The 14,412-nt window shown below is 42.2% G+C and overlaps 1 protein-coding gene across 1 annotated transcript in view; it reads right to left on the bottom strand.

The window, feature by feature from the left end:
* Positions 1-14,412, bottom strand: part of IQGAP1 (IQ motif containing GTPase activating protein 1) — a 107,073-nt gene that overhangs the window by 36,040 nt on the left and 56,621 nt on the right. Inside the window, exons 10-15 of the mRNA XM_055556417.1 lie at positions 11,852-12,015; positions 10,715-10,799; positions 9,771-9,934; positions 9,409-9,569; positions 7,911-8,035; positions 5,282-5,445 (exon numbers count right to left, since the gene is read on the bottom strand). Coding sequence (XP_055412392.1) covers positions 5,282-5,445; positions 7,911-8,035; positions 9,409-9,569; positions 9,771-9,934; positions 10,715-10,799; positions 11,852-12,015 — 863 coding nt within the window. The remainder of the gene's footprint in view (positions 1-5,281; positions 5,446-7,910; positions 8,036-9,408; positions 9,570-9,770; positions 9,935-10,714; positions 10,800-11,851; positions 12,016-14,412) is intronic.

Genomic DNA, 14,412 nt, shown 5'->3' on the forward strand with positions numbered 1-14,412 from the left:
TTCTTTGATTACAGGAAACAGCTTTCATTCAGCCTCTGTGACCTTCTCTGAGTTTGGTATTCTGCCCACAAGCATGTAGACCCCAGACTAATTGGACCTAAAGGTTGATGACGCTGACTCTTCCTTACCTCGCTACCCATCCATCAGTCTATAAAACTTCTTACTGTTTTCCCCAAGTGGGGACATGTAGCTTTTCAAGGCAGGAGTTTGCTGTATCCCCCTTTGCCTAGCAAAGTAATAAAGCTATTCTTTTCTACTTCACTCAAAACTCTATCTCTGAGATTTGATTTGGCACTGCTATACATAGAAGCTGAGCTTTAGGCATCACTAATACCATGCCTTGGCATTCGAACAATACTAACCCAATGACCAGTAATCTACTTTTAGCAAGTATTCCCAAGGCACTAAATTTAAATGAAGAGAGAAGTGACTTGGTGAAAACAGTGGAGGCAGGACCTCCGAATATCCCTTCTACATAAAAGCAACAAAAACACTGGCAAAAATCATCAGAATTAACTTTTTTAAAACTCCAGAAATTAACCAAAGGCTTCCAGCAGTCAGAGAGAGTTTATCAAGAACAGTTGACTCTCTGTAAGAGAGTGAGGTTTGTGGCGCTTTAAATGGCTTTATTCCCTTTTTGTGCTCTGCCCACCCACTCAGCTCCCACCCCGTGCACACCTTCCTCCTTCAGATCTATCTATTCCCAGAAAACTGGCATTAGTTGACACATTAGGGAGTTCCCCGGAAGACCACAGCTAGGTTCTCTTTATTTGACCTGACTCAGAGCGTGCCCAGTGCAAACAGCCTTTCTGGAGTATCCATCCAAAACAGTAAGAGGTAACTGCTTCACATCAGAGATGTCTGAGGCAGTGGATAAACACTTAGGCAAAAATAGGCTAACAGAAGAGCTTAAAAACACAGACTTCCCCAACGGTCCAGTCGTTAAGACTCCATGCTCTCACTGCCCAGGGAGAGTTCAATTCCTGGAGTTCAATCCCTGATCAGGGAACTAAGATCCCACAAGCTTCAGTGCACAGAAAAAAAAAACCAAAACCTCCAAAGGAAAAGCTAGAGAATGAGATGTCCAGGGACAGCTTTGAAAAGCTCTGACAAATTCCTGGGATGGGGATCTAGACGACGACAGTGCATGTGTAGGCTTTGCACATGCTCAAAAAAGACCTGGTAAGACTGTAAGCTCTGACACTGGCTGACCCCGGGGCTCTGGGCAAGCACGAAGTGAAGGTTAAAGCAAAACTGTGAACTGCCCAGCTGAGTGCTGAAGGCAGGCCCCAACACACAAAGCCCCTCAGCAAAGGCTGGAAGCGTTGCTGGTTCTAGGCATTCAAGGGAATTTCTGTCTAATCGTTAGCTGACCACTAGCTAGCCAAGCAGAGACTTCAGAGGACACACATGACAAAAAATACAGACTTGAAAGGACTGAAAAGCACTAGGCAAACAGCAACAGAAATGAACTGGCAATAAAGCCCAAGGACGGGTAGGATCTGATTTCCAAACCTTCTCTATTATATTATTAAAATGTCTAACTTTCAGCCAGAAATTACGAGATATGTAAAAAAAACAAGACAGCATGGCCCAAAGAGGAAAAAAAAAAAATAAAGCAGACAACATAGTAGACAAAAACCTAAATCAGCAATCTAAAGTATGTTCCAATAACTAAAGGAAATGAGAACGATGCCTCACCAAATACAGAATATCACACGCACACACACATACATATATTAACGAAACAGATTAAATTATGAAGTTGAAAAATACAATGACTGAAATATTCACTAGAGGGATTCAGCAGATTTGAGTAAAGGGAAGATATATGCATAATGGAATTCTCTAAAGGCAAAGTGAAAGAAAAAGAGGCATTTTACTTGAAGAAAATCTGAACAGATCTATACCAAATATAGAGATAAAAATCAGTTAAAAAAAAAAATCAAAACATATCCTACAAAAATAAAACCAAACCAAAAATTCATGACCATATGACTTCACTGGTGAATTCTACCAAATGTTTAAAGAACTAACACCGATCCTTTACAAACTTTTCTAAAACATAAAAGAGGATGGAACACGACTCAATTCATTCTATGAGGCCTTTATTACTCTGATACCAAAACCAGATACAGAGATAATACAAGAAAAACAGACCAAATTTAAATTAAGCTCTTTCACTTGCTAAATTGGGAACTCAGATGGCTATTTTTAAAACTACTCCCAAGAGGAACTTAAAAGCTGAGCTGAAGCTTAAAAAAAAGACTATTATATCTAAACTATAGTGTACCCAACTGAGCCTGGCAGTGTAAGTAAATTTTCCTCTAATTCTCCCTATTCCTCTGCCTTTGATGGACTCTGGAAAGTTATTCCACAGCAAAAGGAAATGCTTCAAACTCTAGTCATATCCTCTAAAAGTTTAACTCCCACGACCCAAACAAAAGGAGCAGTGAGGCCCATCACATGATGAGAGCAGGTACAACTTATATCCTCAATCTTCTTTCCTTTTTTAGACATGGACCCGACTTAGTTCATTCTTGCAAAGTCCACTCCTTCTGGACTAATAAGGCAGCAAAAGACAACATGACCACCACTGGCCTGTGCAGAATCATAGCAGCCAGGCCCCACACTAGAGATTCTGAATTACAGAAACAGAGTTAAAGCTCAGGAATCTGTATTTTAAAAATGACCTTTCAAGGTTTCTAGTGATCAGTCGAGTTTGGGAAGCTCTGATCCAACAAACTGGTGTCACAGACAGACCTCCACTTATGGCTTCCTATGACCAACTGCTTCTCACTAGAGTAACTCAAACCAGCTAATGTCTCTGTCTCAGTTTCCTGGCTACAAAATTTCCTGGGAGTTGTGATTCAACCCACAGCACAGGATCAACTGACATGCATAATAATGACCCTCTTAAAAGGAACCTGGTACTTGCTACATGTATACATTTAGGACACATTAATATCAAGTACTCTCATGACAACAGAATCAAAGATCTATCCACATTATATTATGGGGCTCCCCTGGTGGGTCAGTGGTTGAGAATCTGCCTGCCAATGCAGGGATACCAGTTCAATTCCTGGTCTGGGAGGATCCTACATGCCAAGGGGCACCAAAAGCCTATGTGCCACAACTACTGAAGCCCACACACCCTAAAGCCCACGCTCCACAAGAAGAGAAACTACTGCAATAAAAAGACCTCACACTGCAACTAGAGTAGCCCCCACTCTCTACAACTAGAGAAAGCCCATGCACAACAACAAAGACCAATGCAGCCTAAATAAACACATAAATTTTTAAAATAAAATCTAGGCACTGGGCTAATACCACAGTTGATTTTTGCCTCTTAAAAAAAAAAATTGTATTATCTACAACTCCTACCCCACAGCCCAAACTTACAGAACCCACAAGGGTGTCAGTGTACAAAAGCTCCAATTATACAAAAGCCCTGGTCTGTTTCACTACTTTTCATTTTCCAGAAAGAATCTGATCTCCTGAATAAAGAAATTCTTTTAGCTCTTCTGCCTGCTGCAAGAACCTCATGGCAGGGATCTTCAGAGTTGCGGGTCTCGGCACAACTGTTGAGGAGGTCCTTATTCAACTGTTGTTGGAAGAATTTAAAAGGAGATGAACCACAATTCAGACAAACAGGTGGTCATTACACTTTAATCACAGAACAAACAACTGAGGGCCTACTAAACGCATGGCGACTTCCTATTCATCAAGAGGACTAAAACAGGTGTAAATCTCATCCATCTCCTCAACAAACTGGCTAAGAGGCAAAACAAACTTTTTAAAACTGTGTGACAGTTACTTTGGAAAACATATGCATATCAGCATTATCCCTAACAGCCACAAAGCAGAAACATGATCATCAGCTCATGAATAGATAAATAAAATGTGGTGCAGCCATACAACGGAATATCGTTCAACAACAAAAAGAAAATACTAATGCATGCTACAGTTTGGATAAACCAAGGTAAGTGAAGGAAGCCGGTCACAAAGGACCACACCTTGTACTGATGATTCCATTTATACGGAATGTCCAGAACTGACAAATCCACAGACAGAAAGTAGACGGATGGGTACCTAGAGCTGAAGAGATGGCAGGGAAACCACTTGGTACTGACGGGTACCAAGTTTCTTTCTTTTTTAAAATAATACTTGTTTATTTATTTGGCTTTGCTGGGTCTTAGTTGCGGCATACAGGATCTTTTAGTCACAGCATGTGGGATCTAGTTCCCTGAACAGGGATTGAACCTGGGCCCCCTGCACTGGGAGTTTAGAGTTTCAGTCACTGGACCACCAGGGAAGTCCCCTAGGTTTCTTTTTGGGGTGATGAAAATGCTGCAAAATTGATTTTGGTTATGCTGTAAAACTGATTGTCTATGAACAATGAAAAACCACTGGACTGTACATTTTAAAGCAGTGAGCTATATGGCATGTGAACTGTATCTCAATAAAGCCATTAAAAAGAAACCTTATGGCATTATTTACTAAAGCCTAACATACGTATTCCCTATGACCCACAAATTCCACTGCTAAATGTATACCTGATTGAAATGCATATACACATTCACCAAAAGACATGCACTAGAATATTCACAGGAGTACTGATTGCAATAGCAAGTGAGAATCAACCCAAAATTCACCAATAACAGAATGTATAACCACAAAACAGAACAGCACACAACAGTAAGAGTGAACCAACCACTGCTACATGCAACCACATGGATGAATTTCACTAACATTAAGTGGGGCAAAAGAGGCCAGACACAAGAGTAGATAATGTATGATCTCATTTAAATGCAGTTCAAAACCAGACAAAAATCAACTGTGGTGTTAGAAATCAGGACGCTGGTTACCAGCACATTGCAGGGAATGAATGAGGATGTAAGGGAGTATAAGGGGGTTTCTCTTAATGCTTTTTATAATCCGAGCACCAGTTACATAGGTATGCTCACTTGAACATTTATACAACTGTATATTTAAATAATTGACACATTTTCCTGGATCTTATGTTTCAACAGAGAATTTATGTAAAGAGACATAAGAGGTGTGTCTACAACCATAACAACAAACACCAACAAACAAACCAAACGTGTAAAATAGCACAAGTTCCGGAAGGCAGAGTCTATGACTCTTACACTGTGTGCTCCACTGCTCTGAATCTAAGGGTGCCCAAGGACAAGTCATTGAGTGAACACCCCTCCCTCTGTCTCAGTTCTAGAATGGATGGCCTTCTCTGAACAGAAAGGAACAACTCAGGGCCACTCACCTGGGCCTTCTCTCTCTTTGCTCTGATCAGTGTGTCCTGATAATGCTGGGCCACTTCTGCGAGGACCCCCTCGAGTTTAGCTGCAGGAATCTGCAAGGCCTGCAGGGTCTTCTGGGCATCACCTTCATCCAGGGCTTCGTTAATCAAACCAATGGCTAAAATCCCTACACAGGGATGGACAGAAGGTTATTTTTTTAAATTAAGAAACTGTATAAATAAATCAGTCTTTAAACAAGCTAAGTGACCATCAATCCTCTACCCAAGTGCTACAATGAGTTAAACTACAATTTGCCATCCAAAATGTTAAGCAGCATTTAAATTTTTTCTTTTAAATGTAGTGGGCTTTTTTCATCTAAGTAAACTCCCTTATATATTTTTTCCTATTGAAATTCTCAAGTCTTTTTGTTTTATTTTTAATTGGTCTAACTGAAGAGTGATGAGGACTGTGATAAAACTAGCTTTACAAGATAGCTTTCAAGTATACTCCAATATGTGATCAAAGCTATTCTTGACTCACAAAAAGTCTAGGGTTCGAGGGAATCTTTTTTAACTTTTTACTTTGGATTAGGGTATAGCTGATTAACAATGCTATGATAGTTTCAGGTGAACAGCGAAGAGACTCTGTCATACATATACACGTGTCCATTCTTCCCCAAACTCCCCTCTAATCCAGGCTGCCCCATAACACTGAGCAGAGTTCCCTGTGCTATACAGTAGGTCCTTGTTGGTTATCCTTTTTAAATACAGCAGTCTGCACATGTCAATCCCAAACTGAAGCATTCAAGGGAATCTTAAAAATCACCTAGTTCAACATTTTTATAGAAAAAAATAAAAGGATGAGGTTTAGGTGTCTCTTTAAGATCACACAGCAAACAAGTGGCAGATGGAAAATCAAAGCTCAGAGCCTCCTTCTCCAAGGCAAGGCTCTTCCCACTACATCACTGATTATCTCTCACAGGAAACACTAAATAAAACTAGGAGTGTTCACTCCTTAAGTATCTCAGCCAGCTGGACTACTCTTTTTTGATTTTTAATTTTTGGCACACCACATGGCCTGCGGGACCTTCGTTCCCCAACCAGGAATTGAATCCACACCCCCAACAGTGGAAGTGCACAGCCTTAACCACTGGACCACCAGAGAAGTCCCCGCACTGCTTCTGTAATGACTCCACTGTATAATAAAAAATTTGGTTGGTCTTTGTCTCTGGCTTCTGGAAAGTGAAAGTTGCTCAGTCGTGTCTTGACTCCATGCGACCCCCTGGGCTGTGGCCCAGCAGGCTCCTCTGTCCATGGATTTTCCTAGCAAGAATACTGGAGTGGGAAGCCATTCCCTTCTCTGGGGGATCTTTCCGACCCAGGGACCAAACCCGGGTCTCCTGCACTGCAGGTAGATTCTTTACCATATTTCCCAAGTGATAGGAGTGTCTTTGTTGTTCATGGTAGGCTCCTAGGATCACACCTGAGTTTATGCCAAACAGGTGACTCCTGTTGGGCCCCTAGAAACTTCTGGCATAGGGGCTGGTCATGCTGGAAAAACCAACCATGTGATCAGAAGGTTGGGGTTTTGAGTCTTACGATCTCGGAACATCAGCTTGGCTATTCCAGACACAAAAAGCAGATTGGAAATTGAATTCAATTACTTGGCCACTACTTTGCCAAGTAATTTAATCAATCAGAAGTAATGAAGCCCCAGTAAAACCTCTGGATAGCCAAAGCTCAGGTGACCTTCCCGGGCTAGGACACACATCAATGGGCTGGAAAGGGCAACAAATCCTGAGGACACAGAAGCTTTGAATTTGGGGCCCTTCAAGACATCACCCCATTGGTTTCTTTTGGCTGGTCCTGATTTGTACTCTACATAAAACTCTTTTTGTACTCTTGTACAATAAAAGTCAATTTGTACTCTTTATAATACTTTGGCCACCTGAAGCAACAAGCTGACTCATTAGAAAAGACCCTGATGCTGGCAAAGATTGAAGTCAAGAGGAAAAGGGGACGACAGAGGACAAGATGGCTGGACGGCATCACTGACTCAATGGACATGAGTTTGAGCAAGCTCCAGGAGATGGTGAAGGACAGGGAAGCCGGGCTGCTGCAGTCCATGAGGCTGCAGAGTCAGACACGACTGAGTGACTGGACAACAGCAATGATAAAACTATAACCACAAGTACAGTGCCTGCCTGAGTTTAGTAAGTCAGTCTAGTCAATTACTGAAACTGAGCGGGTGGAGGGGACCCCTGAATATATTTTCGAAAGTACGGTGACCTGGGAACACCAGGTTCAAAGCTGGTGTCTGAAGTGAGAGACCTCTTAAGGAGGACAATTTGTGCAATATGATCTAGCTCCAGGCAGTGTCAGAACCTGTTATAACAGCATTTAAAAGTAACAGATCACATTCAATTCACCTCCTGAAAAAGCTTAGTTCTCTTTACACACTTCTCCAATTATAGCAGTGGCCTGGTGTTTTTAAAACAATAGACAACCGTAGCTTTTTGAGATAGTTAAATGGACAGGCTTTTTTGTTTTTTTTTTCAGTTCCCAGAAATCCCCTGGGGTAGTGTCCCCGGGAGGGTGGGATCACACCATGCGTGGCTATGGCATGATTGGGGAGTGGAAGCAGCTCACTCACGCTCATGCTCCTCCTGCACCACCCGGTTCACATGGTCCACAGAAGCCTGGATGTCATTCCACGTAATGAATTCATTGTTCTCTGCACGGGCCTGAGCTTTCAGCTTCATCAGCTCATCCAGATACCTGCCCCATTCCCCCGACAAAAGAGAGAAGTGCAACCTTAGAAAAGGGACCTGCGGGGTTATTTCTGTGGATGGGAATAAGAAGACGTGGGGGCACAGGATCCAAGAGATGGCTGAGGAACCCTAAAAGTTTGATGTATTCTAAAGGTCAGCTTTGGGACCCAGGCGTTACCCTGAACAAAGGGTAAAAATACAAAGATACCACTAATTCTTATTATCTATATGAAAAATATTTATATTACTTGTTCTAAATTTCAGGTAAGACTAACTCTGGAATCCGAGGCAGCAGCTCAGACAACCCCTCTGAGGATCAGAAAACAAAGTCAAACACCAGCTAATAAACATACAAGGAATGACAGGTCAACAAATCACCATTCAGCAACTCTCACCGGAAGTCTGGGTTTACACAAGGATTATCAGTTGGGGTTAAAAACATTAGACAAATGGTTAATGGAAAACTGGACATTGTGATGGTGTAAAAGGTACAAAAAAAAAGATTATGTTCTGGAGATAAGGGAGAAAAATAAATACACAATGAAGGGACTGGCAGACTGCCTAACCCAAGGATCAGTCTCAGTATCTCTGATGGTGGGGACAAGCAGGTATTACGTGCCTCTTAATATGAGAAAATATGAAACACACGTCACCAAAAATCCTTCACTGAATCTTGACAAGTCTTTAGACCTGATTTCCAATTTACAGGAATAAAACAAATATTAGGAAGCAACCAAAACTGAAAATGGGACATTTTCGAGGACAACTGGCTCCAACTCTTTAACAAGTCAGCACTATAAAGAAAGGGATGAGGCTAGATTAAAAAATATCAAAGTGGGGGTGTGTGAGGTGGAAGGAGGTTCAAGAGGAAGGGGACATGTGTATACTTATGGCTGACTCATGTTGATGTATGCCAAAAACCAACATAATAAAGCAATTATCCTTTAATTAAAAATAAATAAATTTTTTAAATAAAATAAATAAAAGATACCAAAGGGACACAATATGGATTGCATCCTGGTTTGAAAAACCAGCTGAAAAGAACAAACAGTTTGGGAACAAGAGAAGAAGTATGAAAACAGACTAGGTTTAGAAAATATTCAAGAAGTATTATTGACTTGACAAGGTATAAGGATGTTATTTTGACTACATGACAAATATCCTCATTGTTTTCAATAAGCGTATTTATAATAAATTTAGGAGTGGAATGCTATAGTATCTGTAATTTACTACAAATCCTTCAGCATAATAAAATGAATTGAAATACGGGGGGCAGGGGTGTGGGGGAACCAAAAGACGATTACAAGCAAGTCACGATTCCTGCAGAGAAAATAAGACGTTGGCTCACAGAAGACAGAGGTTAGGGTCAGGGGCACCCACCTCTGGCAGTTTTCCTCCTCGATGTTTGTAAGGCCTGTCACTGAACTGCTCAGTTGTTTCCACACTGTGTTCATGTCTCCAGATTCTAGTGCCCTGTTGATTAGGGCCACCGATGACAGCATCTCCACTGCAACAGAGAGCTCAGGGTGGGTGAGGCTACGCTGCAGAGAAAGGGAGAGGTGGGCAAAGAGTAAGGAAGGGCATCTTGGAAGACCCAAGGAGGTCAGACATTTAATAAAACCACAAGGAGTCTAAGATTCTGGTTAAAAAAAAAGGTTCTGCCTAACTACACCCAGAAGTGGGTATTCAATTCATGTCCACTCTTGTTTTGCTCACAAACAGCACGGGTTTGGTGAGCTCACCTCGGGACTCTGCTGCTGCAGGGTGGCCAGCTCCTTCTGATAAAGATCAGCGGCAAACGGGTACACCTGCGGCAGCTGGGCTTCAGGGTTCATCAGTTCCAGGACAGTCTTCTCGGCCACGCCCTTCTGGATTGCGGCATTGATTGCTGCCACTGCCGCCAACCCTGGGTAGAGAACTCGAGGTGAGAAAAGCCACTGGCTCCCAGAGCCCCAAGGGGGTGCAGACGCCAGTTTTCACAGGAGAAAATCATATTCTGCAGCTAAACTATTAGTTGTGACGTTTGAAGTGGAACTTCCACCTTCAGACAGTGGTCTTCTCAGTCTGAGGATGAACTCAATGGTACATGAGCCGCATCTCAGTACATCTGTTTTCTTTCCTCTTCTCTTCTCCTCACCCGTTTTCTTTCCGCTCCAACTCCTCCTGCCTGCCACCACTACGCTCTACCTAAAACATCTCTCCCCTACAACAAGGAGAGCCTGGCAAAGTTGTTGTTGTCGTCGTCGTTCAGACACTAAGTTGTTTCTGACTCTTTGCAGCCCTATGGACTGAAGCCCATCAGGCTCCTCTGTCCACGGGATTCTCTAGCCAAGAATGCTGGAGTGTGTTGCCATTTCTTTCTCCAGGAGATCTTCCTGACCCAGGGATCAAATCCACATCTCCTACATTGAGAGGCAGATTCTTTACCACCGAGCCACCAGGGAAGTCCTAACCAACCATGTAAGCACGTGCTTAGAGCCAAAGCGAGCCTACACGGACTCTGGTTCTACTTTTAAAACTGGAGGACTCCTACTGCCACCAAAGGTACCTGGTAGTTGACTGTGGCTAATAGGCTTGGGGTGGGTTGAGGAGTGACAGAATCTACTCCTAGGCCCCTCCATGACACAAAGGCACTCTCCTCCCCTACTCAGTACCTCAGGGGACACACAGCTGAGGGGACTCTTACTTCTCTGATATTCCTGGGCGGCAGTGTTTGCAGCATCCACTCCCGACTGTAGCTCCTCCTTCTGCAGGGGCTCAGCCTGACCACCCTGAGAAAAGCAGAGAATATTCAGGTAAAGATGACGCTTGCCTGCATGTCCAGACCTCACAGTTCTCACATCCCAACAAGTTATTAGGGACACTGAGCCACAGACCTAAGAGACAGCTTCAGGCTACAAGCAGCTGAAGCAGTAGCTCAAACTGGAGTCAAAAACCCTTGTCAAATCTGGGGAAGAATGACTTTCCAGATACCAGCACACCTAAAAGAATATTTTGTAAAGAGCATCGAAATGTTCCAAGATAAAATCTTTATAGAAGCATCAGCACATTAATGCTGCTTTCTCTGGCCAATAATGAGAATTTATAAAACGTATACTAGTCCTTATTTAGCAAAAAAAAAAAAAAAAAGCCCCTTATATTTGTTCTAAAAAATAAAAACCCATAGAGTACAATCCCACACAGTCTACTCTTACTGCAATATTAAATGCTTTCCAGGTATTAGCCAGAGGAAACTCATGAGGTATGGGTTTTTTTTTTAAAGTGGAAATTCCTGAAGTAAGAATATAAAATTTCAGGTTCTCCCTAATGGCTTTTGTTGTTGTTCAGTCACTGAGTCGTATCCGACTCTTTTGCAACACCATGGACTATAGCCCACCAAGCTCCTCTGTCCATGGGATTTCCCAGGCAAGAATATTGGAGTGGGTTGCCATTTCCTTCTCCAGGGGATCTTTCCAACCCAGGGACTGAACCTGCATCTCCTGAATTGGCAGGTGGATAATTTACCACTGAGCCACCTGGGAAGTCCTCTGCCCAGCAGTTTCAAGTTGTGGATTTAACAGACTTCAAGTGAAGGGGTGGTGATATTCAGAGGGTGGGCGAAGCTATTTAAGAGGGGATTTACAACTCTACAAGGAAAAGAGAGCTGAAGACAATGTGCACTTTACCTGAGGATATTAAACAGCTTAATTCACATGCAGGAGGAACAGTTATATTAGCAGGGTGGGGGGTGGGGAGGAAGGCCCCACAGATATCTTTACACAACAGCATGAGATTGAAATGGATGGAAGTCAAGCCTTACAGGTGCCACTCAAGATGCTGTTACCTGTCTCTTCTGCTGTCTGTCACTCAGGAGCTGCTTGAGGTACCAGTCACTATTCTGCTGCTGCAGCCCTCGCAGGCCCAGTGCGGGTGACTGCAGGATCTTGAACAAGGCTGGTGCAGATCCCTGCTCCAAAGCCAGGTCTATATTTGTTAATGCAGCAAGCACTGAGGAGGGAAAAAAAGGCAAACGCTTAAAACAAAACTATGTTAACATCACAGCCGGGAATTTTTTTCCTTCCCCAAAACCAGTCTCAGTTCAGAATGGGGAAATATAATCAGTTTGGCCTTTCCTGTGGAGCATCACAGAAGCATTAGGCTTTGAGGGTGGAAGAGAACCTTAAAGTCTCCAAGTTCAGAGGTTCCCAGGGTGTTTAGAATTAACGGATTCCTAGACCACACCCCAGGCCCAATAAGGGCAGCAATTTAAGAGGCACCAATAATACGTGCCTGCATTCCCGCTAAAATGCCAAGTCTCTATCCAGACTAAACTACTACACAGGAGAAAGTGTCTCCCACTGCAATTTACTACATCTCTGGATGATTCTGTTTAAAAAAAAAATTGTTAAAGCTTACACACTAGAGTTGATACTTGAGTACCTCCAACCCCTCTTCCCTGTGACTGTCTACTCCCAACTAAAGAGGCTTAGTTCCTTCAAATATCTCTTATTCAGGATCATTCTGAATCCCTCCATCATCCTGGCATCTCCAGAAGGTACTCTGCCCCTAAACAGTGCCGAGACATCGAGGCTGGTCTGACCGTGTGGAGCAGAAGGGGCTCTCCACGCTGCCTCAACATTCTCTACTTCTAGTCACAGAACCTGACATCACACAAGGTCATTAACACATTATCGACAGTAAAAATGCAGATTTCCCTTCATCTGAAAATGATAATAAAGGTACATTCCTCCCAAGATTCCTCATGAGATTAAATGGAATCATACACGTGAAAGTACTTTGCATATTATAAAATAAATAAGGTATTAAGTTGAAAGTCAAAATAATACATTTTCTGATTTCAGAAATGACAGCCCCTGGAAAACTGTAATTATTATTTTCAGCTTCCCTATTTTTAGAAGAAAAAATAGGGTTCTCCTTCCCGTGCCCCATCCAGGAAAGAACATCTAATCTTATCACCAAAGTAGCAAAACAAATCAATAATAAAATACTAAAAATCAAAATATTGGGGGCATAGCAGTAGTTATCAGTTTAAACTGTTTCATTTGTTAAAAAAAAACAACAACAACAAAAAAGAAAATTAATGTAAGGTGTCATAAAGAAAACAGTCCAAGAAAAAATAAAGTCTCAAACCAGAACTAATAAATAACACCAAGAGGTAAAAGGACGAAAGGCTAGATTCCTAAGATGTTCCCTTCTTTCCAACCTTTTCCCCTACGATTTGGCTCACTGGTCACCACACAGAGGAGGTGAGCAGCTCTCTGAATCATGGCTGCAGGTCTACGTGGCCACTAGCCAACTAACCAAGCATTTTCCCACAAGGACCATGCTGTAAACATAGTCAGGAACAAAACAAACAGGTTGTCTCCATCCTCAGGGAGCTTCTGTAGTAGTGGGGGACTGAAAATAAAAGCAACACAGGCTGGTAACAACCAGGCTTCCTCTCTGTAACACAGAGTCTCAGATGATCCATCTGCAAAGGCATCTAGTCATTTATGCTTTTACTGGAAATGTAAACTTACTATGTACATAAATACGTAAATATTTAAGTGGATATTTACTAATACTTATACAATAAAGTTTAGAACAGGGGTTCCCAACCTCCAGGATGCCTGATGATCTGAGGTGGAGCTGATGTAACAACAACAGAAATAAAGTGCACAAAAAACATAAAGCGCTTGAATCATCCTGAAGCCATTCCCCATCCCCACCCCCATCACCCTGGTTCATGGAAAAACTACCTTCCATAAAACTGGTCCTTGGTGCCAAAAAGGTTGGGGACCACTGGTCCGGAACATCACATACTTTCTCCCACTATGCTTTAATTATCTAATTTTCCTTATCCTACTTAACAAAAAAATAAGAACTCTTTCTCATTTTTAACTATTTGGCCTGCAGCTTTCTTCTGGGGCAGCATAATGGCTTCACTGCTCCTTCTCAAGCCCTAGGGAAAGAACCTTATCTTTAATTACATTAAGATAATTCTTGGGACCTAAAGTCCCTCTGTCTTCCAACTTTCCCTTGTCTCTGACTTTCCCTACTGTTAGGAAAAGATTTTTTTGTCCCTCTATTGAGAATTCTGCCTTATCCTCACCTCCTTATCTACGCTAAGAACCCCAGTGAAGGGTCATGTACAAACCTTGAGGAAAAGTCATCATTCTTGTCTTTACTCTGTGACTGTATTTCACACATCTCTGGTTGCCTTGAAATTACTCACTGAATTGTTCTAGCCAAGTTGCCCTGAAACTATGCATTTGCCTACCTTCCTCACTGAAACGTATCTGAGGGAATTTTTACTATTTTGTTCCTTTGACCACGTAAGAACAATATGCACGGAACACTTTCAAAATACACGCATACGTTTCTTTCCTTATGAGTTTATAACTA

This window comes from Bubalus kerabau, chromosome 19 (assembly GCF_029407905.1).
Source record: "Bubalus kerabau isolate K-KA32 ecotype Philippines breed swamp buffalo chromosome 19, PCC_UOA_SB_1v2, whole genome shotgun sequence".
NCBI classification, from domain to species: domain Eukaryota; kingdom Metazoa; phylum Chordata; class Mammalia; order Artiodactyla; family Bovidae; genus Bubalus; species Bubalus kerabau.